This window comes from Neodiprion virginianus, chromosome 6 (assembly GCF_021901495.1).
Source record: "Neodiprion virginianus isolate iyNeoVirg1 chromosome 6, iyNeoVirg1.1, whole genome shotgun sequence".
Classification (NCBI taxonomy): domain Eukaryota; kingdom Metazoa; phylum Arthropoda; class Insecta; order Hymenoptera; family Diprionidae; genus Neodiprion; species Neodiprion virginianus.
In genome coordinates this window covers 2,208,045-2,233,128 of record NC_060882.1, presented here as the reverse complement: position 1 = coordinate 2,233,128, position 25,084 = coordinate 2,208,045, and the positions used below count along the sequence as shown (strand labels likewise).

Sequence of the window (25,084 nt, the reverse complement as noted above, 5' to 3'; positions counted from 1 at the left end):
GGTATAACATTATACCAAAGTACCTAATTTGTATTTCGTACAGTAAATGTGCCTTACACAGCATATTGGGTTGCATATTGTATAATGAAAAATTTATTGTAGAGACCGATATTCGTCACACAGACACAAATATCTGTGATTAAATTTTTCACCATTTTTGGTTCAAAAACGTGTTAATCGATCTCAACAATCTACTCAGAGTTCCGAACTTCGTCCATTGTTGATTTTGACGAGACGAGTTATCCTCAAAAACTTGTCCATCATTGTTAAATACCCGAATTACCACCTAGGATTAAAATTAACGCTAAACGTATTCAATTTGTCGCTTTAATGCGGCAATAATGCGATAACGTAACATTTTTCACCACGACCAATTCGATTGCCGCATTGCGGAAAATCGGAATCCGTGCCCGTTTAATCCGGCCGTAAATAGATGAAAATCGAGGATTAGATTACGAAACGACCTCGACAAACGGGGAAAACTAGTACAGACAAATCAATGGAACGTGTAATTTGGTTTTTCACAGTGTGTATAGGTATATTGGTTAGCGTTTTGCTGAAAGACAGGATGTAAAATCTGGTTGTAACAAATCGCGAGTACCGTGGATGCATAGCGCTGCACTAGATCGAGTAAAATCGAGTAAAATCGAGTTACGGGATGGCCGCACAGCTGTTCGTGAAAATCGAGGAAAAGGAAATGCGTGTGAGAAAATACCTTGCGATATACAATTATACGGTAATATACTAAAACTGCAGGCGACAAACAATTATAAGTCTGCACGTGCTGAGTGTACGGCAGGCGCTCTATGTGCAAACTTAAACGAATTACCATTCGAGTTATAGGAACCTGGGCCGAAGCACACGGAACGCGTTAATTAATAAGCCGAACTTCCCGCGCCAACGTTGATAGTATATTGCGCTGTGCTTTCAACGGATTCTATATTCCAAGACATTGTTACACCCTGTGAATAATTTCGAATACATATGTACGTCAAAAGTTTCGAAACTGTATAATATTGAGTGCGTGAAAAAGAAGTAAAAGAATATTTAAAAATTTATCGTTATCGCAAGCAACGTCGCGGATTGTCGGCGGCAGATGTATTTTCACTTCAAGTATATTCTTACGCAGAGTAATTGATCAAATATAATACTAACATAATTTTAAGTAAACTTTATATAATACCCCATTCGTGTAATTTGCACAGGTGTAAAAAGCAGGCAGCGTTTTCTGTCGGTCGGTCAGTCGGTATGTCGATCGATGGCTAAACCTAAAATAAACATACAGAACTGTATTAGTGCTCGATAAATGATCGCAAAATTCACAAATTCAAAACGACGTTATGTATGATCTGCATAAATATATATATATATATATATTTTTCCCTCCTTAAATCCACAGAGACAAGCTTTTTATAATATTTATGCAAAATATCGTCGAGCGTCCAAATATAGCACGAACTTAATGCAATATAACGCAATACAGTATAATATACAAATTATACGCAATTAAATTTATCATAGCATCCACCGGCAGCGTGAATTATAATTTATAACGGTACTTATTCCTACGAAACGCATTTATAATACCAGCGTGTCTAATTGACCATTTGTTATACAACACGTCAATTGTGCCTATCAATCGATTTCTGGAACATATGCATATGTGGATTTAATATATAAAATATGACTCACGTGTGTATGTTATATATTTTATCGTGAATATACATAGATATATACTTTTTCACGTATATCATACGCATATATTAATATATAGAATATTAAATTCTCTTCGGCAATACCATATTATATCAACAAACGTCATATATATTTCATCATGTAACTGTAACTTTCAATATAAATAGATCACTGTACAACGTGACGACGCAATTTCTTCTTTTTTTTTTAATATCCTTGCATATAATATAATATGTGTATACTTAGGCATAGGATATATCGTTTAATTCTAGATATATTATCTCGTAGTAGGACAGTTTACCTGTATACATTTTAAATCAACGTATACATACATGTCTGTAATGTAAATCTGTAGCACATACTTGGAATGTTCCAAGCTAATGTAAAATTTTCATCGGATTTCGGTACATAATATCATAATACATAATACGTAACACGTGGGAGACCGCGGGCTAAACTTGTAACCAGATTCAAAAATCAAAGCACCGTTATGATTTGAACGATTTAAAGGAATGTCGTGTAATTTTTGGATATTTTATCATTAACCGAAAAGTCGATTTAGCCAACGCGCGCACAGTGTAAGAATTGCAGAGAAAAAAAAATCCAGATTTTCATCCCCCTTTTTTTTGACATAAGACTAGACATCTCTTTTCTTTTTCCCTGACTTTTTGAACGTCGATTCTTCAACATTCATATATATATATACATACTCTATACAACGTCATCTACTAACTAGGCAAAAAAATGTATGAAAATGTTTTATGGCGAATGCCACGGTTTCGTAATCTTTTTAAGAATACAGGTGAAATAATCAAATAAACGTAAACGTAAACGCACACAGACAAAAGAAATACAAATAAAGTTCACACAATGGATGATTAGAAGGGTTGTGCATGTTAGAAGGGTACCTGACCCGATTCAGAGAATTTCAGTACCCGCACACCCGTACAGGTCGATAGTAAAATAATTTCACAATCATCTGGTAATGATGCTTCATATGATATGAAAGATTCGAGAGAACAGATTTCGGTGGGCCTCTAGTCTGATTTTTTGAGAACAGAACATCCAGAACTCATAATTCCGGACGGCTGAAGAAATGACACATGTCCGAGATTTTTGAAAATCTATGTTCAGTTTGTAAATACCGATATTTTTGGAGAAGCGAAAAGAGCCGTAACCAGAGATTTTTGGGTGAATCCGAAATTTCCGAGTAGCCGAAATTTTCGGTTCCCAACAGGACCCGACCCGAAGAACTTTAGTTCCGACACACCGTCGCACACACCCCTAATGATTACCAATTCAATATCTTATCCCGAAACGATAAGAGACGATTTTACAAATATATTGTTTCCTTCTTTCTTCTCAATCTACGCAATACGAGTCAAAAATTTAATTTTTATGATACTATCAAAAATATCGACGTGTCTCTATATTATGCAACGGAGTAATTTCATTTCGGCATTGTTTATTTAAAAATAAAACGTCCTGTATAGATCGACCAAACTGTAATTTCTTTCTTCTTACAATAATACATACTACCCGCGGGATTGTCTTTTGGGCCCTTGATATATCATAGTATTTCCGTTTAAGCACCAGGTGTACAATGCAAATTCGGCTATTACTATACCAAACAATACTAAATTACGCTTCCAATTTTTCCTTTTTTTTTTTTTCTTTTTTTTTTTGTTAAATTATAATAATTACTTGGTTGCAGAAACTGTGTAAACCGAATAAACAGTTGCAATAGTAATAGTAACCGTGTTATAACAGTAAAATAATAAAAGTGCCGACAGTAAAGCGAATGAAAAACGCTATCCGCCATCCAGGATCCGTCATTGTCGCACGTGCGGTAGAAATTCACCCAAGGTAACCTTCGTATGGGCACCAAATTTAAGTGTACAACAAACCGGGTTGCCGGATTCGTGAAAAAAAAAATATATCTCAAGGTTTCGAGATTTTAATAATACGCAGCTGTGGTAAAAGCTGTACGGATGAGGAAAATCGGGACTTGTGTTTGCGAAATTATTAAATAAATATATAAATATATATATATATATATAACAATTTTCTATGGAATTGATCGGCGTCACCCGTTGGAAGAACAGATATTTTTTTCATGAAAACTTGACGAAATTTTAACGCCTGTATACATAAAACGGTTGAAATGGGTAAATATCTGGCGTATGGTCGTAGGAGCACAAACACCGCGTACAAATATGACAGCGCACGTGTCATCAGTAATTTTATAGTAGAGCATGTTAACGCTCATTATAAAACGATTTTCAAGTATATTTAGGTATGTATATTTACCGCCGCACACACTTTGCTCTATCATTAAAATTGAAAATGGTCGTTTGCATCATGCCCTTCATCTCGATATTTAATTGTTTATATCATATAAACGATTTGATTGCCACAAAAAACAGTCATCGATTCACGAAAGTTAAATATTTTACGTGTATCCCCCCCGTTTATTTTGTATATTCGCTTGTTTCTTCTGAAAGTTATTCGATACTCAATCGATAAGTTTCAAAATGATTAACTTTTCAAAAATTTACTTCAAATTCACACCATTTCTGTTTATCTGATTCTTCTTTCACTCGAATATGTCACTCAACATTGTAAAAATATAACGCACACGATACCTACACTACGTACTAATAATTCGTCAGTCGTATATCTAACGCCGTATGTATATGTATAGTGTGATATAGTTATTTTTCAATTATTTATAATTATAGTAATTACATATAATAACGTGGAATAGTTCGCAGCAATAACTGTTTTGCTCTACGATTTTTTGTTGTTGTTTGTTTTTTTTTTTTTTTTTATAGTTTCTTTTTTGTACTTTCAATGCGATCGTCGAGTGCCCGGCTGGCTATCTATTATACATAATTATACCTTAGGCAACTACTACTACCTTGTACGATTGATTGAATTCTTCAATTATTCGACAACTGTCCCGGCCATGAAATATTCTCTATTATTATATTACACAATGCTTGGGCGTGCATTATATGTATATAAAAACGTTAATCAGGCACTGTTGATTGGTCGACTTACGATAAATCGCATCCCCCGCGATGCGGTAACGTACGTAATTAGACATTGTATAATTGATCAAAATTTTTCACCTAAATTCGCACATACTAACCCCGACCACGAAAAGAGAAAAAAAAATCTATCATGAAATTTTTATCTCAGGAAGCCCTCTTAGGATTTTTTAAGTCACGATTGTTATTTTATAATCATATCTTTGATACGCGTTATACTGCGACATAGGAAAAAAAGTGTAAAAGGCCCAATGGTTGTACCTTCAGCGATTTTCCCAAACGAGGAAAATATTTTGGCGAAAATTCTTTACTTATAACGTACAATGCAAATAATCTAAACGACGTAATCGTTTTTTTATTTTCCCACCAAAAGTGCGCGGTCATTTATGCTTCTAGGAGGTTCGCAACATCGCCTGAAGTCGCTGCAGCTCCCTCAGTAACTCGCGATTCGTTCCTTCGAGCGTCGTTAGCCGATCCTTATAGCTCGAATTCTCCTGAGCCAATATCGTCACACGTCTCTCAAGTCCATCCATGTATTCCTTTTTCTTTCTTCGTGACTCTTGCGCCGATATCTTCAACAGATTGACGAACAAAACGAGTTTCCCAGATTATTACCCACGTTATCTTTTATCTTCCTTTTCACACAGAGTATCAGCAATACTACCTGACAATTACACGGCGCTTTTTCTCTTTCTCTTTCTCTTTCACTGTCGCTCTCTCACTTTCTCTTTCTCTCTCTCTCTCTCTCTTTGTCTTTCACTCACTCTTAGCGAAGAATGTAAATGTACGACAGAATATAAATAGATTCCCATTCGTCGCCAGCTCGTTGTCTTGAAGTTAGACAATAAATTCGTACGGAACGTCGTTAGATTTGGCAATCATTAATGCCCAATCAATGTTCTTATCAGCCAATACGGAAAGTATTTACGATTATAAATGATTAGAAAGCCACCCCGCGATTGCTATCAAACGCGACACAAACATGTATGTGCATTCGCGACCGATATGCCGAAATATAAATTAAGTGTACAAATTAAAATTTTAATAATAAACTCTGATAAAAACTGATTACGAAATACACTACACAGCCAGGTTTCCGATTCGAGTTTAATCTATGTTCACTAACAATAAGGCACCCAAGATTTCACGTATCTATTTTCCAAGTGGTAATACGCCCTCAACGTTACACGTTTCAAAAATCGTATTAAGAACAAGAAAAAAAAACAGAAAAAAAAAGATATTTCTAGATAATGACAAGAAAACATTCTTCAATTTTTATCAATTTTATTCACCTTGTTTTTAATTTTCCTGCGTACTTTCTTCAGCGATTTTTCCTCTTGCTTCGTGAGCGGGAGTTTCGTTGGTACAGGGTAACCCTCGGCTATCAGCGTCCGTTTCTCCTCGTCCGTCAAAGTTAGAATACCCGTCGAACCCTTCTGCAAGTATAAGAATGAAGTTTACAAAGCCACCTACTGGCAGAAGAAAACATATCGACTTCGAAGAAAATTTTTCTCTCCTTCCTTCTTTACTGAAAAAAAAAAAAATTGATAAAGCTATTTACAAAATTTTGCTAAACAAATCATTCCTATACAGTCCCTTGTTTGAAATTCTGGAAAAACTAGGTGTGCCGTATTATACATGAAATTTCCTATTTTTACCGGCTGGCAAGAAATCAGCGGTGTATGAATTGGCTGCCTGGTAACGTGGCCGTGAAGGTGATGTCCGGCTGCCCCCCTGTTTCCCGGAGAATTTGAAACCCCGTTGAACCGGGGATTCAAGAGTCCTCGAAGACTTTCGGACACTCTCCGTTCCGGTGAAGAGAATGCAGACACTGCGCCTTCGCTGTCGGAACTCGCGCTGCTCGGCGGTGTTGGAGGAAGTCCCTGCCTCCCGCTGCCACTTCCGTTTCCGGCGGCGCCGCCCCCATCTCCAATCGACATGCCTGTCGAGCTAGAACTCGAACTCGCGGTCGCCAGTTCGCCGTTCGACTCGTCCAATTCTGTGCTCTGAATTGTCAGAGACAAAAAAATAAAGGAGAAATGGAATGTTGAACGTGATCTAAGGATTAGCTATGCAGAGTTTACACAACCTGCGGCTGTAAGTTCGCATCGACAGAGAGAAGCGTTGAAAACATCGATAATGATTTGTATATCAGTTGGGATCGTTCTTGTTGAGAATACCAGTTGGGACAATTAGATCACAATATGTATTTCATTTCGATTGTCAGTTTCGACGATTACGGTCATCCTGATCTGCACTCGGCTTTGATTTTGGCCCATTTTCGTTCCAATTTCGCCAAACCAAAAAAATCAAACCGACGGTAAGTCCATTGATAGGTAAGCAATACCTGGTAATACTCCACCTCGTCATCCTCGCTGTCGCTGGTCGCGTAAGGAACGGAGGATCGTTCAAATTCGATGTGGTAATTAGGAGCGATTGCGACGGTTTCAATCGTGCCTCGAGCAGACAGGGATTCAGGGCTGAACGGTTCCTCCTTGATCTGCACGGTAAGGGTGGTCAGGGTTTCATTCGCGGTGTGGGGCGAAGGGGAGGCCGACGGGGATGGCGAGGGTGACTCGGCGCCCGCTCCTCGTCCGGATGCTCGGTTTAGCGAAATCGCCGGGAAGCACTCCTCCTCCATGTCTGCCAATTAAATTTCAACAATTTATTATCGGTTGAAAAGTAAAATAAAACCACGAACATTCAAAGTGTCGAATCGACATGATTTATACATGTGAAAGAAATTGTAACACAAAATTTGTGATTAATACATATGTGTACCTATGTGTGGTAAGTACACATAATATTTGGTCTCGTGAGTGAATCCTTTTTCATTTACAGAAAAGTCTCCAAAGATAATAGTCAGAGTAGATATTCTCGGCATACCGTCTATCCTGTTCCTGAGAACTAGGACCTGGTGCCCGTTGAGGAGTGTCGTGGATTCGGGGTTTTTTCCCTCCCTCGGAGCGTCGGGACTGTCGTTGCCGGGTATCGCCGGACTCGACGGAGGGCTGGAGGCAAGGAGGCTGTAGCTGTGCTCGGATTTTATCGGTCTCGGACCTCCAAGAGCAGCGTCCGTCATCAGACGATCCCTCAGGACTACGCCCGGTTCCAACTTATCCCTCGACACGCAGGTAGCGCTGCTCCATTCCTCGTCCCGCATCGACATCGGAACGTCGTGTCCCATCGCCTGGAAGAATTTAGGAATTGACTTGTTCTTTTTCTTTTTTTTTTTTTCAAGTTCTGGAATTAATTTGTACATACATACACAGCGTTAAACCAGTTTGCGTAACATTTTCTTTCTATTTCCGTTTTATTTCTTCGATCGTCGTATCGCGCGTAATTAAAAGTAATTATTTATCTGTGTACATGCTGACTGCAGTGGGTTAATTTTTTATCGTAGATGCAGGAAAAAAGTGTAATGACGATAAACGAGAGATTGAAAGGGGAAAAAAGATGAATGAAATTCCAATGTATAAAATAATCATCTATATAATTCAGCTTGCTTCATTCGTTCAATGAAATAGATCTGCGTATAAATTACACTTGTACAGCAGTAACGAGATTTAAATAAATTTATGCCACGCACAGATAGAAACGAAGGGAGAAAATATACTAAAATGTATCGTATATTCAGCAGGTTTCCGAGAAGTCTTACTACAAGAATTTCGTCTGTAGGTCGTTCATTGGAATGAAAAAAAATAAATAAATAAAATAATAAGAACAAAGTAGAAGTTCAAGGATTCCAGAAAAACAAATTACCAAAATTGCAACCTTTGTACGTTTCTCGGTAATGAAAATTCTGATTATCGTTCAATGGATACCGATGAATGTTATTGACGAAGCGTTACGATATGAATAGAATATTCTTGTAACAAGTTTTTCTGAAAATATAAATTAATCTCTCGACAAAAGCTAAGGGAAATAAAAATATACCAAAATCGATTAATCTTTTTCGTCCCTGTTCGTTTTCCCGCCAAAACTGAGGAATATTTCGAGCCAATTACAGATTCGAGAGTGGGAAAAAAAAAATAAAAATTCACTCAACATTACATTACTTATGTAAGTAAACGTACGCACGCATTAAGCTCGCAAAGACAAAAACGTCTCTCCATGTTCAAGAGCTAATTGAAAAGAACATGAAACGGGGAAAGAAATATGCTGTCAAGTGCAATAACCATCGTTCTCGGAATCTCGAGGTAAAATAATAACAAATACTAATAAAAAAAAAAAGAATAAAAACAATAAATAAACAAGTAAATAAAATGCGCAAAAATAAATTCTGCACACATATAGATTATACATACGCATACCGTGCCCATGCATAATGTGTAAACGAGCCGTGCATTTCGTATACGGGGAGCGGTTATTTATAAATAACCGCGGCGGGAGAAAGGGAACCGCGCGGTGCGGTCAAGTTGAAGGCCGGGCAGTCCCCCCGGGACGGACGGGATAAAAGCGTCGGGCCCCGCCAACGGACGAGCGGTGAGGAAAATGAGGAGGAGGAGAAGGAGAAGGAAAGGGAATGAATTACACATCGCGAAACGCGGCAATGCGGAACTTGTGCCATCCAAGGTCACTGTATAGGTTCGACTCATCACCGCCCCCTTCATTCCGGCCCTTGGCAAATTGCAAAAACGTTGCCTGATATTAATCCCGAATAGAATTGCGGCGTAGGCGTGTACAGACGAAAAAGAGGAAGAAGTCTAAGAGATAAGAAAAAAGAATGGAAGAGATCGCGGCAGGGGGAGGCGGAAATATGTCCAACAGAAATAACAGGTATCGTCGTCGGCGATAGCAGTGGTAGTAGCAGTAGTAGTAGTATAGTAGTACGTTTTTTTCAATTTTACAATACAGTTCACCACGTATCGATTATTTTGAATTTGAAAATAATCTGATTCGCAGAGATTCTCTCCTTAATGACGTTGTACATGAAAAAAAATCGTTGAAATTACTGACTGTGAAACACGTTACATTCATAAAAGAAAAAATAATACGTATAATTTTTTTTCTCAATCAGCAATAAAGATTCCAACTCGTTACTTCCGGCGATATTTCAACTCGACCTCAAACGACTCAAAAAAGATCAAATACCTGAAGAAAAAAAAAAAAAAAGGCAACATCAACAATGATCGCAGTGTTTGCATAAAATATTATTAATTGTAAGTTGTATACGCATCGTATACCTACGTATAGATTTGCAATAATTTGGTAGATTATAATTGCAACGCACCGTAAGACTGATTTCCTTCGTACATATGTCTATAACGGGTGAACGCGCATTATTATATTCGCTAGCTACGTGATATATAATACCTGTTGCATGTACACGCACATGACACGCTATTTCGTTGAATGCAATTTTTGTATCGCTCATAAATACTGCCTACTATACACATTATACACTGTATGCTGTTCATCGGTATCACAAAAAAAAAAAAAGAAACACGTTAAATGTTTTTTTTTTTTTTTTTTTTTTTCAAATTACAATTTTTCGACCGTAATGCAGAGAAAACAAACAACTAGCCCTACGATTTTATTCAATCATCTGGACTGGCTTGGTTTTTCTTTTTTATCTAGATAATATTATTGGGAATTTGCCCGTCGCGGAACAAAAATGATGTATAGAAACCGTTATGAGCAAGAACCTAAACATAGTAGCCAAGGATAAGTTTCGTTTTCTCGCAATTGCGAGGAGGTGCTAAATTTTCCCGCACAATAAAGAAATGCAAAGGGAGGAAAAAAAAAAAAATAAAATTACCGTCATCAAATTCTTACGTACCTTCCTCATAGACATATCGGTACAATGACAATCCCTATATTATTATACGAATATCCAACACGTGTGACGAAATGCACCATATTCTACAAGCAAATGCAAATGTTGTTTCATACAAAAAAAAATAACGCTCGTGAGTTGTTTAAAAAGTCGAGTAGAAAAAATAGTTTCAGAAACGTTAGGCAGGTATCATATACATATAATACAATCGTGCGGATAACTGCGTACGCCCGAACACAGAGAGATAAGATCGTACGTCTTACAGTTAGCAAGTAAGCAACCGATACCTCTAGCCTGCATAACGGCCGGATTGGTAATAAATGTAACAATTTACAGACGCATTGTCGAGGACTGTTATATTCGAGCGATAAGAGCGACCAGTCGTACCGTCCGGCAATGATCGATATTTACGGGCAGACGATGACTCGATGAGCGATGTACCGAATGCCGTGATATCACCAATACACCTTCGAAATCCGTGCAAAGTTATAACTATTCTATTACCCGATAGTACACGTGTGCGTTTTGTAATGCCGGTGCTGACCGTGAGTGATAAGACGCCTGCATAAGCAACATTGGTCTATGTTATACCTTAGACATAATATAACAACTCGAGTGGCTCGCCGGTGTTGCAAAATCGCCCAAACGTGAGTCAGAACTGATTATTTAGTCCAAAAGGATCCGATAAACTGACTTCGTACATATCGGAACACTTGTGTTATGCAATGTAACTAAGAATATATGGACAAGATATGCTTAGGTATAATATAATGTTCAACGTGTGGTAAAGGAAGAAAACTGCGTTGTTTCATGCAGAAGAATCAAGAGAGAGAAAACGGAAACTGTACGGCAACAATGTGTAAAAATCTAATCACGTAATTCCTAACGTAGATTAAAATTTAATAAAAGTTATGGGTAACTTTTTCTAAAATTCCTTGGAACGCGCACCTTTTAAATTTTCAAACGTCTACACGATCAAACAGATATTTTTTCATCCTATTACTATACCATGTGCTTAAATGTTGGGCAAATGTTGATCCACAAATATATGCTGAAAACGAGTAGAAAATGAAAAGTCGGATGAATTAAATATGAAAGGCAAACATAATATGTATCCTTAATACGCGAATTAGTAACGTTAATGGACGCGCAAGGATGCGGAAAAATTTCTTCGCGAATGGTACGAGGTATTTATAATGGTTATGAACATCTCCACAATGCCGTCTACAGATACAATTATACGCATGTATAGCATGGACTCAGGTGCATGGGCAGACGTGTGATGAGGGACACGCGCGATCCCCCCTGTTTAATGGCGGCTCATTTTTTCCGCTCAAAACGACGCAAATAATACAAAATACACTTGACTCCTCGCTCGTCGCCTCATTTCAACGCCCTGGCGATGATCAGGTTTACCGGCGCGGCGCGCTAATGTCGTAAAGATACTTCCGAAAAATCGCGAATGGTGCAGGTAGAGAAACGAGAGTGAAAGAGAAAGAGTTAGGAGAATGAACAAAAAATAAAGCAACAGATACGGTAATCCATTTTAAATGATAATTATAGGAAGCTGTGAGATAAGAATTGGAAGAAAATCGAATCATAGATTTAAATTGCTGTGGTAAAAATGCAGAGAAACAATCTTCACTCAGGAAATAAAACGATGATTCGTTCGGAGGAATTTGGAAAGGCTCGTTTCGAACGATTTTATTCCCCTAGCCGTCGATAATTGACGTGCATTATCTTTATTATATTTTGTTAAATGATAAATCGATCTGGGTTTCTATAGCTTGTACACGCTCATTGTCATCTTTGTCTATTTTCTACTCTTCTTTATTATTTTTTTCTTCTAATCGTCGATTCTTGCATTACAATATTTGACATGTAGAACAAGGTGATCGTCGTTGATGTTACTGTTTACCGCAGTTGCGATGAATAATAAAAATTATTCTTCCAGACCTCACAGGTACAAATTCAATGGCTGAGTAAACAGTAATCGTTTTATTTGTCGAGCTGGTGCAGAAGGAAGGCTGCGTGCTTTGCCTTCCATGTATTAAATGTGTATTTGCAATTAGGGAAGGGATAATGTAAGGTATACTCTTCCATGTACAAAAGGATTTTTCACCCCCATCTTCTTCTTCTCTTCCTATTCTTCCCCATCTCATCTCCCGATACTATCGCTTCTGGACAATACCTTTGCAAGTACTAAACATTTAATACATGGAAGGCAAAGCACACAGCTTTCCTTTTGCACCGGCTCGACAAATAAACCGCAGATCCGAACGGTTATGAATGAAAGTGGAAAAAAATGATAACAACGCGAAGTGAGAAACAACGGTGAGGAATGAGGGCGAAGGTGTACAATACAAAATAAACCAAGGAACGTACGTTGCGAGGTATAATGGTGGTAACAATCGACAAGAATGACGAGAGAAGAATGGCGATAAAAGGCGACGAAAATAAACGAAAGAGTCGGAAAAATATAAAGTGTTCGCTTACCGTCTCGGCAAGATACGACTCCCAGAGTTCCCGCAGATCGCTCGTTCCAACGTCGTCGAACTCCATAATATCCTCTCCCTGTGTTCGAAGACTGCAGTTGACAATCAGTTACTTGCCCCGTCGGTGACGTTATTATTCGTGGGGCTCAATAACGTCGAGATGACGATGAAGACGTCGAGCGATTGCCGCATTTACCGTTCGACAAAGAACTATAGACAATTCTATCGTCGACAGGTAAGGTAATCAAACGAGATCGCAAGTTGCGAATGTGTTTTCAGCTCCCATGACGACGAAGACGAGGCCGTCGATGTTGGAAGTGGAAGACGATACCGTGACAGCATAACAACCGACCTCTGCTAGTTTCACTTCCGTTTCCGCTGCACCGTTCGGTCAGAAAGCCCGACGATCTACGCACCTCGCATTTTCCTTCAGCCACCCCACCGAGGCAGTTGCATCGGCTACTGTAACAAGAAGAATTCCTTGGTAGATTAAAACTGTGTCATTATTAATGAGTGAGTGAGTGAGGCCTAAACTAGCATCGAAATATCGATATAATTTGTCACTTCGTTAAGCTCTTTGCCCGGTCAAGCTTTTTACATTAATGAGCGCGCGCGCGCGCGCGGATACTCGCATGGAGATAAATCGCGCATCGGGATCAATGGACCAGCTGGAGAGGAGCGTACAGGATATTAAATCTAGTACAACACGTGCTTGTGCCGAACTCGCGAACCTTTCGACTTGCGCCAGGATTTTCATACCGGCCCGCATGCGTGTGTCAACGTCGAAGAATTAGGAATTACACGCAAATAAACAAAAAAAAAAAATAAAAAAGCGGACATAGATACACCGTTGAATTTTCCCGCCTTCGCGTAAAAGTCGAAGCAATTGCATTTTTTACCACGGGCATCAAGGAATACAGGTGTACGATGTAACGACAGCAACAACCAATCGTACAAGCGTTCGCGTTATCGAAAGCTGCCCGACGGTTCTTCCAGGCTGCATGCAACAAGTGTGCAGCAGCGTGGAATGGCGTGAAACAAGCGAACAACGCGGACCCTCGGCCGATAAGAAATCGGGTCGATTGATTGCAGGTGCAGCACACCTTTTACTAGCGTATAATGCGCACGGATCGTTGTGTGCTTCTGTATCCGGGATGTATTATTACCGGTTGCACGTGAGATTAATCGATACTGCATGTATACACACGATCGAATGAAAAACAATAGGACCGATGTGGTGGGTTTGCTAAACTGGTTAAGGATTTTCGACATCAATCTTATGATCTACGCAGTTCGTCCTGATCGTCGAAAATGATGTTAAACGTCTGTTGTTTACACTCGCTGCAGCGCCAACTGCGTACATATGTATTCGAACGAAAAACTCGTCACCTGCAGGCTTAAAGACGTTTACAAAGCCTTTTTTACGTCGGCGTCTATTCATTTGTTCCGCTGAGGTTCTCGTTTTTTTTTTATCTTTTCTTTTGTCTCCGAAGCCCTAATCACTGCAGGAGTCTGCCTCACCCCGCGGTGTATTAACAGAAATGAACACATACGGGTTTTAACCACGATGATTAGCTTACCGTCAATTTTTTACTGCTTGTTATTGTTCGGGAAGAAGGGAGTGAAAATGTAACGCCGGATGATCAATGCGTGCGTGTGGGCGTAACCGATACAGTAGAAGATACATGGTGAAAATTCTATTTTTAGCTTACCTCGAATAGCCTGAATAAGATAAAATGCAGGGTGTTCCAGGAAGTTCTTCCGTCGGTTCACCCACGTGTTCTCCTCGACACAGAAACACTGATTATCAACGGTCAAAATGAGCAGCGACGAATCAGCATGTAACGCGGGAAGATGAGAAAAAAGTGTTTAACCGGCAACGGCAACGGCACCAGCGTAATATATTACGACAAATATGTCACACACTGTTAACAGCCACAGAGTTTCACATCCCGCACAGTCTCTTCCTCGTCCGTATGTATCGTAAAAACACGACGCGCGCACACACAACTCCTTACACACGCGACAAAAGTGTGCAACGATCGCAGATGCGGATCAGATAGCCTAGCGTAACGGCGAAAAGAGGAGCAGCGGATCAAGGATGGACAACCTGATTTGTGAAATACGAGCAACGCCGGTGAAAACGGCAACACGACACAACAGTACCGATCGTAAAACTGGCGCGCACGGTCGTGGGATTTTTGCGCGCGCGCGGTCCTCGCTTACAAGTTATAACATACAAAAATATTTGCTCCGCGTAATATGTTTCGCAGCGGTTGTGAGGAAGGGTCTTATCTTCCTTCCGTCGGCATCGAGCTCTAATCGCAACTGTGGTCGACTGACGACTGGAGAACGTCGCGGGGTCCCGCCGCAATCGAATGAGGAGCTTTAGCCGTGCTGCGCCTCGCCGGCTCTCAGCCAACCACCGCTAACCACCTGTTAATACCGCCGCGGTTATCGCGTCAGCCGAGGATGCGCGCGCAACCATCCCTCCGATCCTCCGTCAGCAGAGTATACCGGCGGCGGTAACATTTTCCTATGAAAAAAAAACAAAAAAAAAAAAAAAAAACAAAACAGTCCCGAAGCAACCGAATTATCAACGGTGCCATTCCCGAGTTCCCAGTCCTGCTGCAACTGCTGCTGCAAATATTTTTCTAGCTCTATACATATACTAACGTTCGGGGTATATTTTGCTCGCCTGTGCGGCACGATTTTGCGTGTTACGTATTTACAGGAAAAGAGAAGACATGACATGTTGAATACGCCTCGTGGGCAGAACCGGCAAACTCGCATATAATGTACGATACATAGTCGCGCGCTGTGAATATGAGGATAACAATCGCTCCTCGTTACGCAAGCGAGAGTTTTACTTTTATTTCAGATTTTTATCCGAAAACTTCGTCGATGATGCACATTCAAATGATTTATATTCCGTCGACTATGCAGAGGACAGGCTAAGGTCTTTGCATAAAACTTGATTGTTTCGTTTTTCTGATTCTTCGTAAACTCTATTATGGAAGAAAAAAAAAAATACACAGGAGAGGGAAAAAAAACAAGTTTTACTACGACCGGACTAACGGTTACTGCAGAGGATATACGTATACGTTAACCGTCATTGATGCCCACGATTCTGGTTAAAACGTACAATATTTGAACAAAAAATGTATACCTATCAATTTTTCACTTTACACGCAGATCTAAAGAGTTTTATAAAAGGTTACGAAATTCTTGTCTTAAACTAACGGTCCGTTCTACCGTTTCAAAGAGAATTCCGAAAACCGAAACGCGTATCGAATATCAATTAGCTACGTTAAAATTGATAAGTTACTACGGGCAATGAGTGTACAACATGCAGGGAATCCTCGTGGTCGGTTGACTGCAATGTTACCGAAGCATACGACAGTGTGAGAGCTCTTGCAGACAATAGAGTCGTGTTACACACATAGTTGAGCTCTCTTCTCTACGCGAGTTTTAAATTGTATTAATAATCGTGTCATAACCGCTGCGACGATGAACACTATAACGGGGATCGGCGCACAGCGCCGCGATCCCTGCAACCCGCCTGGCGTTATCCTACTTGTTTCAACATACCGCGTATTGTGAGTCGCATATATATATAAATATATATATTATGTATGTGTGTAAGCGTACACAGAGCGCAGACTAATTACTCGCTCACTCTTCAGCTGAATAAACTATGCATGTACCATACGTACTGTTCTATACACGTTTGTATCTTATACGTAAAATGTAAATCAAATAGCTGATGTACGCAATATTTTTACTAAAGATATAAGACGGTGTAACTGTACAAAGTATGTCGCACGGACACGGAAAGTCTGTCGAGGCTGTTACAAATTCGCAAATTCGTATTGAATTATGTACGTAAGTCATATTCGGATTTCGGTTACAATTCATCAAATCGAGACAGAGTACATTAAAATTGCTACATCGCGCGGGTGGCGTACGATTTTGGAAACGACACTTTTTTTGTTGTCCGCATTAGTGCATCTTTACGTTCGTACGAACGAGGAAAATCGAAATTATATTACTTCAACACGCTATGCGTTGATAAAAACAAGATAGAATTTTTTTTTACTACAACAATTAATTTAGACTTTCCTCGTTCATTAATTCTCGAAGACATTCTGCTGAACGCGATTTCCTTATTTAACTACAATGTTGGAGTCGTAAGATGTATCCGAATAGGTCACGATAAGCGCTATTTTTCAGGAATTTCTCTCGAGGAAAAGATCGCTCTGCGTGCTCTATCGGTCGCGTGTATAACAATTAACGATAAACAAACGTCTGCACTCGATAGCCACGCGCTATTTGATACTTGGCGTAATTTCAAACAATCTATACACGCATGAACACATAGGTTGTCCATCTTTTGAATTTCTTCCTTTCTGTTTTTTTACGTGTATTAATGTGTATCACTTTAAATGAAGCGATTCACTCGCCGCAGTACCTATGCATACACTATACACTGCTTATTTCATACAACTTTTATTGTCACACGACTAATGATATATCTAAACATCGGTGTAGTGTGCAGCGTGTCTTTTTAGAAAAGTCGCTGGTTACAAACGTTTATTATACAAATTATTAGTCTATCTTAATTCTTACTTTTCTTTTTTAGTTCGTTAGGCGCAGTAAATATCATTTGTATATTGATGGTAATGACAATTTTTACGGTATAAATTGATTGTGTGTTCATATGCGTATAAACAAAAATGTCAAGACACGGATAGGTACGCGATTTTTTTTTTGTTTCCTCTTTGAAACCTACATAGCAATGCCCGTTTTATGAAGCTCATATTCTTGCATCGACTTTTGGGGTACAAAGCGTTCCAGGTCAATTTCCAACGAGTGTCCTTTTCTATAATCATTTTAACCTCGTCTTCATTTAAAATTGGCCGAGTAAATACAGGGCAAAAAAGCCAATGCTTGAACGCTTTAAGCAGATGTAAAATCCCACTGAATAGACACTATTTGTCTCACAAATTCTATTCAAACGTTCATTTATTTGCAATAATTCGTTAGCGCAATCAGCCGATTTTTCATAGTAATTCTTCTTCCGCAGCAAAATAAGCTGGTAGCACATTATTAAATTTCGAGTTTTATGAATTTTGCAGGATTACCGAATCGAAGATGAACGAACTTTTAACTTTGTAAATTTCTTAGACATTGATATAAAAGTATTTTTTTTTATGCAACATCGCAGAAGTGGACATGGATAGCTGGAACGCACCACAATTATGTATACATGTATAACGTACATATCTATAAAATGTGTATACATAGTTTACAGATTTTGTCCAAAATGATTCACCTGATCTGTAAATCACTGATTCGTCTATTTACTTTTATCATTAATTTGAATAATTCCATTTGGTATTCACCCAGTAATTATTATTATTTACTTCTAAAATGTTTAATTTTACTATCACTTACTGAATACTCGCCATTCTCACTCGCATCACAGTCATACATTTCACTTGTCTTTGGGGCGTATTTTATATACCTATGTATAGTATGTATGCATTATTTATATATGTAATAGTATGCAATTGTATATAATAATAATAATAATAATAATATCTCTACAATTACTTGCTTGAAACGTCGTATTTTGAAGCCAAGTGACGCTCAAAATCCGCACAGAATATAGTATATTTCGTCCACACTTTCCGCATATTCAGCACACAAATTATGTACACAAGGGCATATACTACACGAGCCCATAAAGATCTACCGACGACAAAACTCTAAAAAGTATCCTACTCGCTTTTCAGACACCAGACTTACACTAATTCGTGGATTTCTTTACCTTTTTGCTGCTTTTCTACTTATCTTTTCTTGAATTGTTAATACTTTCTTTTCTCTATGCCCGATGGTCGATCACGAGCCCCCAACTTTCTTGTAAACTGCAAACATCGATCGTCCTTCACCTCCTCCTTTTACGCGCCTACTAATTGCTCAACAAGGATTTCCTGAAATATTCCGAATTGAGAATAAATGGGTAAGGAATAAAGAGGGAGAGCTGTTCAGGTGAGGAGAGATTTCTTTTTCTCGCTGAATTGAATTACTTCCGTTATTCGTATATCTTATTCACAGCATCCCAAATCCCTTTGAATAATTTATTGCTTTCAATAAACGATCTTGAAGCTTCTCTATCGTGCCATAATCGGGTAAGAGAAGAACGTTGAAGCAAGTGTGAGCTATGGGTAATCTGCAATGAAAACCACGAAATCTTGTTTCACATGTTCGTTGAACAATAATGCACTTCAAGTATGCATATGGGTAAATAATCAGTAAGATTTCCGCACCTATCCGAATCCGGACCATGCCGTGCGATCACCATCTTCAATCTCGAAAGACCACCGACGGGTACTCTATCGCTTCCAGTAGTAAACTGCAGCAGCCTACGTTGGCTTTCGGGTGGAAGAGCGTGAGCTACCCTCCAAAAGTTCCTGACAGCTTCGCTGTCGACGGTGTAACCGCCTTCGTACTCCGTAGCTGCCTCTAGTTCCGCAAAGTCGAAGTTCTTGCTTCCGCAGACTAACTGCATCACGAAAATTAATCGCATTCGATCACTATATTCTCATTCGGAACCCTATTTCTTAGGTTCAATATATAGAATAAGGATTGGTGTTATACCTGCTCAACTTCCTCCGGCCTGAAGAGTAGCGCTAACGGGCTCTCGTCGGTAACCATTTGAAAGCCGCGTCTAAAGGCTTTGAATTGTCTTTCAACGGATCGATTTAGGAGGAAGTCTGCATAGAGATCGACAAACTCTCGCTTGTTTGATTGCATTACGTAAATTTGATCCCCATCCTCGCGAAGCTCGTGGAAAAGTTCATACCCGAACACATCTCTGAATGGCAGATAGTGAAAATATGTTCATTACGATTTCGCGAAACTTATATGGTTTACTTGTCATTCCTTGTTTTATTCTGCTTTTCGACGCTCTCACTCATTCCCTGTTTTTGACTCACTTGTAACCGACCCTAAAGGTTTGCATGAATGTGTCAGCCATGTCTTCTCCAGTGTAATCAAGCAGCTCTTTCAAACTTCTGTAAAGGGTTGGACTCCAGTCTTCCAGATCCGCAAAGGCTCCTTTCCTTCCCAACAACTTGCGATAGACAACCATCGGGAAACGTACGTCGAGGATCACGTTGTTGTAGATCGCCAAGCCTAATACGACTCCAATCAATGTAAACTGCGCATCGCTTTCGAACGACGTTGGATTGAACCACGTTGTTTGCGTGTCGTCCTGTTCACGATTGTATACGAGATTAAAAATCAACTACAAGCTATTACACTCAATCAATATTAGAGATTCAAAGCAGAACGCATATCTTACTTGCAGCGTGAACATTCCGTAATCAGGATTAAATATTTCCTCGACCACTAGCTGAAAAAATTCCTTGGATACACCACCCTCGTCAACCCCTTGCTCTCCCTCAAATTCTACAACGAGTTGTTTCTTCAGATCCGTCGGATTTTCCATGGCTACCATTTCTAATTCAACAAGTGCGTCGTCTATCAAATGATCTCTACGCACCTGGTAAAGGCAAAGGAGTATTGCAACTATATTAGCCAGATCGTGAAATTTTCCGTTATTTATACAAAAAATTTGAAAATCATTGATCCCTGAAACCAGTTTATGAAATCCACTGTGCATACCTTTAATCGGAGATAGGGATTCGTTGGCTGGCCGACAACAGTCTGCAGAAAACTCATTCTTCTCTCACTGTACATTCGTATTCGGTTATCATAATAGAGTCCGAGTGTTTTCGTTGCGGGTGTAAGAATGAATGCATAGTTCATAAAGCTGAACTTTTTTGGCTGCTCACTTTTATAGTACGCAAAGTCTTTGTCCATTTCTATGGCATCACTCAATGGCTCGTTGTAAAAGTCGTTGAAGGGAACAAATGGCTTTCGCGCATCCAGCGAGCAGATTTTTAATTCCGCAGCCAATGGATCCTTTGGGCAAACAATGAATTAATTCACTTAAAGACAAGGACGGCAATAACATCAATCATTCAAAGCAATAAAAGAAAACGTGACAAATGAAACATCAGAAATCAATAGATAACTTACTTGCAAAGCCTGTGTCGAAGTTCTCTGAGTACTAGTTTTTTCTAGCTCCCCCGCGTCGCCTTCTTCATCTCTTCTCAATTCTGGTCCATCAAGTTCGCCTGCGAGCATACTCGCATAGTACAGTATTTTCATGACCTTAGTCGGGGCAGTAATAGTATCAGCGTCTTGGACGCAATAGTCTCGAGTGAACGACCCTCCAATTACCTTGGCGCAAAATCAAACAATAACAATGAATCAATTTTCAAATATCACTGGTCACTAATCACTGCAATCAACAAAAACTCGTTGTACCTTAACGGTAATGAGTTGCTGCAGTGCTTGCAGTAGCGCTTGAAGACGAGGTTTTGAATGCCGTGCCCATACGCGTGCCAGCTTTGCCTGTGCTGTTAAAGGTAGACAGCTCGCAGCCTTGCACAACATATGCAATGCCAGCTCAAGATACTCACTGCTACCCAAAACTGGTATCTCAAATACTATCAGGAACACATTCAGTAAACTGTCCGTGCTATCTGAAGGCACTATACCAAATACCCTCAAGTCCAGTTCTATGTTGTCTGCCAAAGTAACCAGAGCATGTACAAGTGCAGATTCGAATGCCTCTCCTGTGAGACAAATTGAAATCAAGTGATCAGCTTTCGATTCTCGATCCTGACTTACATCAAACATGAATAAGCGAATCAATAATCAATATTCCGTGCGTGCTCGTACCTGGTAACGACCAAAGTGCTGTAAAGGCTCTTCTAACTGCAGGCAAATCTACACTGGTATCGTCAGGGTGGGGTACAGTAGGTGAAGGATCGCTGCTATCCTCTTCCTTGTCTTCTCCTTGCAGTGATCTTACTGCTTCTTTACTGAGGTCTCGCGGTGGTCCAAGAAGGTCAACTGGAGCTCGATCAAGGAGGGCGGCAAGGGGAGAATCGTTCTCTGCACTTTTTTGAAAACTACGACTCAACGCTTCTGCAGAGGAGAAGACTTCGCCCAACGTCCGAATGAGGAGAGAGTAGGATTCTTCAGATTTACACTGCTGTATTATATCCAACAACTTTGGTTCTGTCAAGTATGGCACTGGTTTTCCTATTCAAATTAGAAAAATAAAGTAAAAAAATTTGTACAAATGTGTATGTATGTATTTACTCAGAGATCGTCTCGTCAGTAGTTCTCACTTATTTCAATCTCAAATTCTCTGATGTTTTATCAGTTCAATGAAGCGTGAAAAGCACTGGTCGTATTCTTCTTTGCACAAATCTTACTCATTAATCGTAGCTTTGTTTTGCCTTTGACTAGTAATAAACAAAGCATAAGTCACAAACAAGCTTCGATAAAACATTTATTACAAAACAAAATACATAATGTGACGGTATAACAAGGATTTATCTCTCTTTGCAAATAAATAACGTATAAATTGTTAAAATTCATTGCTTTTCATGCACCGAGACGATCTCTTCACTTCCAAATACCTAAGGTACAATGTCAACACAACTAATTTCCTAACGAGTCGTTGCAACTGGCGCTTATCCGACCGTCGAGACACTCCAATCCTTTTAGTCGCAAGTGACTTTCTTGTTACCACATCTTTTAGTGTTGGTTTCACCTCCTTCATTTTAGACCGCGTTATCCTACCCGGATATACACATTCGGTTTTCACGTATTTTTGTCGCCGAATTGGCGCATGACGTGTATCATGGATATTATGCAAACCAGACGTGCTGCTAGAATTAGAATGTGAACGATATTGTCTGACCCAAAGGTTGTTTTTTTCTGTAATTGGTGTATTTGTTCTATCGATTTTTGAACAACTCTTGGACCCCCCGAGATCGGAAATTTTGTCAATATTTAAATTGTTTTCTGATTTATTCAATAAAACTGGATTAGAATTTTCAATGGCACCATCAAAACATGAACACGGCATGTTTTTGGCCTTGGAGCTATCTGTTTCTCCATGAACAGAACCGGTAGAAATGTTTAGGCAGTTGGATGCTACAGCTCCAAAGTCTCGGTTCTTATTTTCCAATTTTGTTGCAATACCTTCGACGGACGAAGTCGGGTTTACACTTTTCACTGGCAAGCTTTTCGCCAGCGATGCAGGGCCTGGCTCTATCGTGGTTCTCGCTACTTTGTTGGGTTGTGTTCCATCGCATAGTCGTGCCTCTTGAGAAAACAACTGAATTGCCTGCGCAGCTGCTTGATTTGGCGTCAAATTAGTCACCTACAAAAAATGGGATGTGTAAGTTTCTGTTTCTGAAAGACTGAGAGCATTTTTTCACTGGATATACTAAGAAGAATTATTATCACCTTCCCACTTGATGCGCAATGCTGATTATCACACTGTGGATTTCCACAGCCATCTGTTAACTGATAGAAATAGCGTTCAATGAGTTTCTTTGCCGCGGCACGCTTCATGTCGCTGCCAGGGCTCTCAGCTCCTACCCTGAAATGAAAGCACAATTACGACTAGAAGTGGTGATGATGCTCGTTGATTGAAAAACAGAATCTCGGATAGTCTGTAGCTTACCAAATTTCTCTTTTCATTTTTAGATTTTAAAATAGGAATGTAGCTTCAATAAGACTAACGAACCTTCGAAAAGATAAACAAAGAGCGGATAATTCATTAGTCATTGCCATGAGGACGTGCAGACAGAGGAGAACAGGGGCACGAGAGAAGGAAGCAAACGCTAAATATAACCTCAAAAACGCAAAATACATTGTCACGCTGACATGTCAACAACGGCGAGTTCTACGACGGACCTTCCCCCCGACTCTTGCCCCTGAAGGGATTCCATGTTTTTAGCACGACCGATCTCGATCGTGAGCTAGAATTTTCTTGGGGAATAGAAATTTACGGGGAAAAATCAAGGCGATTTACCGTGGGACCAAGATCGGTGAACCCACAGTTGGCAATCAGGATTTAAACTCTAGATGAAAGGAAATGACGCTGCGGCGGGTCTTTTACCTGGAAGTCAGATCTTCTCCAGGGTCCTCTTGGCCCTTCGCGCTCATAGAATGGGAATAGCGAAAATTTTTGCTCCCTCGGTGGTGATATTTTCGCCCGTACAAACGACGATGACGACAACGACGACGTAGAAGAGGAGGTGGAGGAGGATGATCGAATACGGAACACCAGGGGTTGTTTCCTTTAAATGACGACAATTAGCGACATATCAAAAAATTCAGAACCGTATTACACAAGTGACTCGTATATTTACCCAAGCCACGAGTCGGCGACACTACGTGCCGCTGTTAAATATTGACTGCACTGAAATTTACGTCGAGAGAGATGAAGCAGCTACTAATGAACAGCATCAGCAACCGCGAGAAGGCGACAATCGCGAGGAAATCACCCAGTTCATTTGTGTAACAAATGAATATATTTTTAGTTAAGAGAATAACAAAAAAACACACACTCACACACACAAAGTTCCCGGTCCACTTCTGATTTCTTTCTGTCCATCAAAACTTTCGCCACTATTTTTCGAACTTTGAAACACGCTCGTGTATCGTGCGTACGCGAACGCCAGCGATGATTTATATTCTACCGTGATTCTATCTTTGGCACCTTCGCTGCCAATGTTATCCACCGTCTCTTTACTGTTGCTCGACAGTTTCCTCATCTCCGATCGCAGCGCGCCAACAGTCCATCGACTCGGCGATTATATCAGCAAACGACTTGTCGAACTTCGACTCTGTGAGCCCGGGATTCTTCGTTTTCCAAGAGATCGCTCAATTTTTATTATTCTGCAGTCTGATCAACTCTAATCCAACGTATTTTGAGCACTACTGTTCATATGTGAATAATGATTATGTAATCATTTTTCGAAACCTACGGATCAGTATAATAGTAAAACCATAAATTGATTTTAATCATGTCACACATGAAATTTGGTACAATTTTTCACCCTTTTAGGTAATTGTGCCCACTTGAGTAGCAAATGTTTCATTGCGAGTTTCGGGTTTCG

At 39.7% G+C, this 25,084-nt stretch overlaps 2 protein-coding genes across 6 annotated transcripts; both read right to left on the bottom strand.

Annotated features, from left to right (window-relative positions):
• Positions 1 to 162: 162 nt before the first annotated feature.
• Positions 163 to 15,407, bottom strand: LOC124306987 (cyclic AMP response element-binding protein A). Of its 4 annotated transcripts, XM_046768234.1 has the most exons (8): positions 14,735 to 15,406; positions 13,024 to 13,484; positions 7,635 to 7,938; positions 7,096 to 7,391; positions 6,407 to 6,754; positions 6,041 to 6,184; positions 5,116 to 5,320; positions 163 to 1,268 (listed from the first exon to the last, which is right to left on the bottom strand). In XM_046768234.1, the coding sequence occupies exons 2-7, from the start codon at positions 13,087 to 13,089 to the stop codon at positions 5,141 to 5,143; spliced, it is 1,338 nt and encodes a 445-aa protein (XP_046624190.1). In that variant the 5' UTR covers positions 13,090 to 13,484; positions 14,735 to 15,406; the 3' UTR covers positions 163 to 1,268; positions 5,116 to 5,140. The 4 variants fall into 4 exon arrangements, with proteins under 4 accessions (XP_046624190.1, XP_046624191.1, XP_046624188.1 ...); XM_046768235.1 differs by having other exon boundaries at positions 374 to 5,320; positions 7,111 to 7,391; positions 14,735 to 15,407; XM_046768232.1 differs by having other exon boundaries at positions 374 to 5,320.
• Positions 15,408 to 17,515: 2,108 nt separating this feature from the next.
• Positions 17,516 to 25,019, bottom strand: LOC124306981 (ubiquitin-protein ligase E3A). 2 transcript variants are annotated; one of them, XM_046768223.1, is made up of 13 exons: positions 24,335 to 25,019; positions 24,082 to 24,262; positions 23,424 to 23,559; positions 23,157 to 23,337; positions 21,840 to 22,205; positions 21,423 to 21,733; positions 21,132 to 21,335; positions 20,715 to 21,014; positions 20,392 to 20,592; positions 20,024 to 20,301; positions 19,686 to 19,902; positions 19,355 to 19,590; positions 17,516 to 19,257 (listed from the first exon to the last, which is right to left on the bottom strand). In XM_046768223.1, exons 2-13 carry the CDS (start codon positions 24,126 to 24,128, stop codon positions 19,137 to 19,139), a joined length of 2,598 nt encoding a protein of 865 aa, XP_046624179.1. In that variant the 5' UTR covers positions 24,129 to 24,262; positions 24,335 to 25,019; the 3' UTR covers positions 17,516 to 19,136. The 2 variants fall into 2 exon arrangements, with proteins under 2 accessions (XP_046624179.1, XP_046624180.1); XM_046768224.1 differs by lacking the exons at positions 24,082 to 24,262; positions 24,335 to 25,019 and adding an exon at positions 23,644 to 23,819.
• Positions 25,020 to 25,084: the final 65 nt, after the last annotated feature.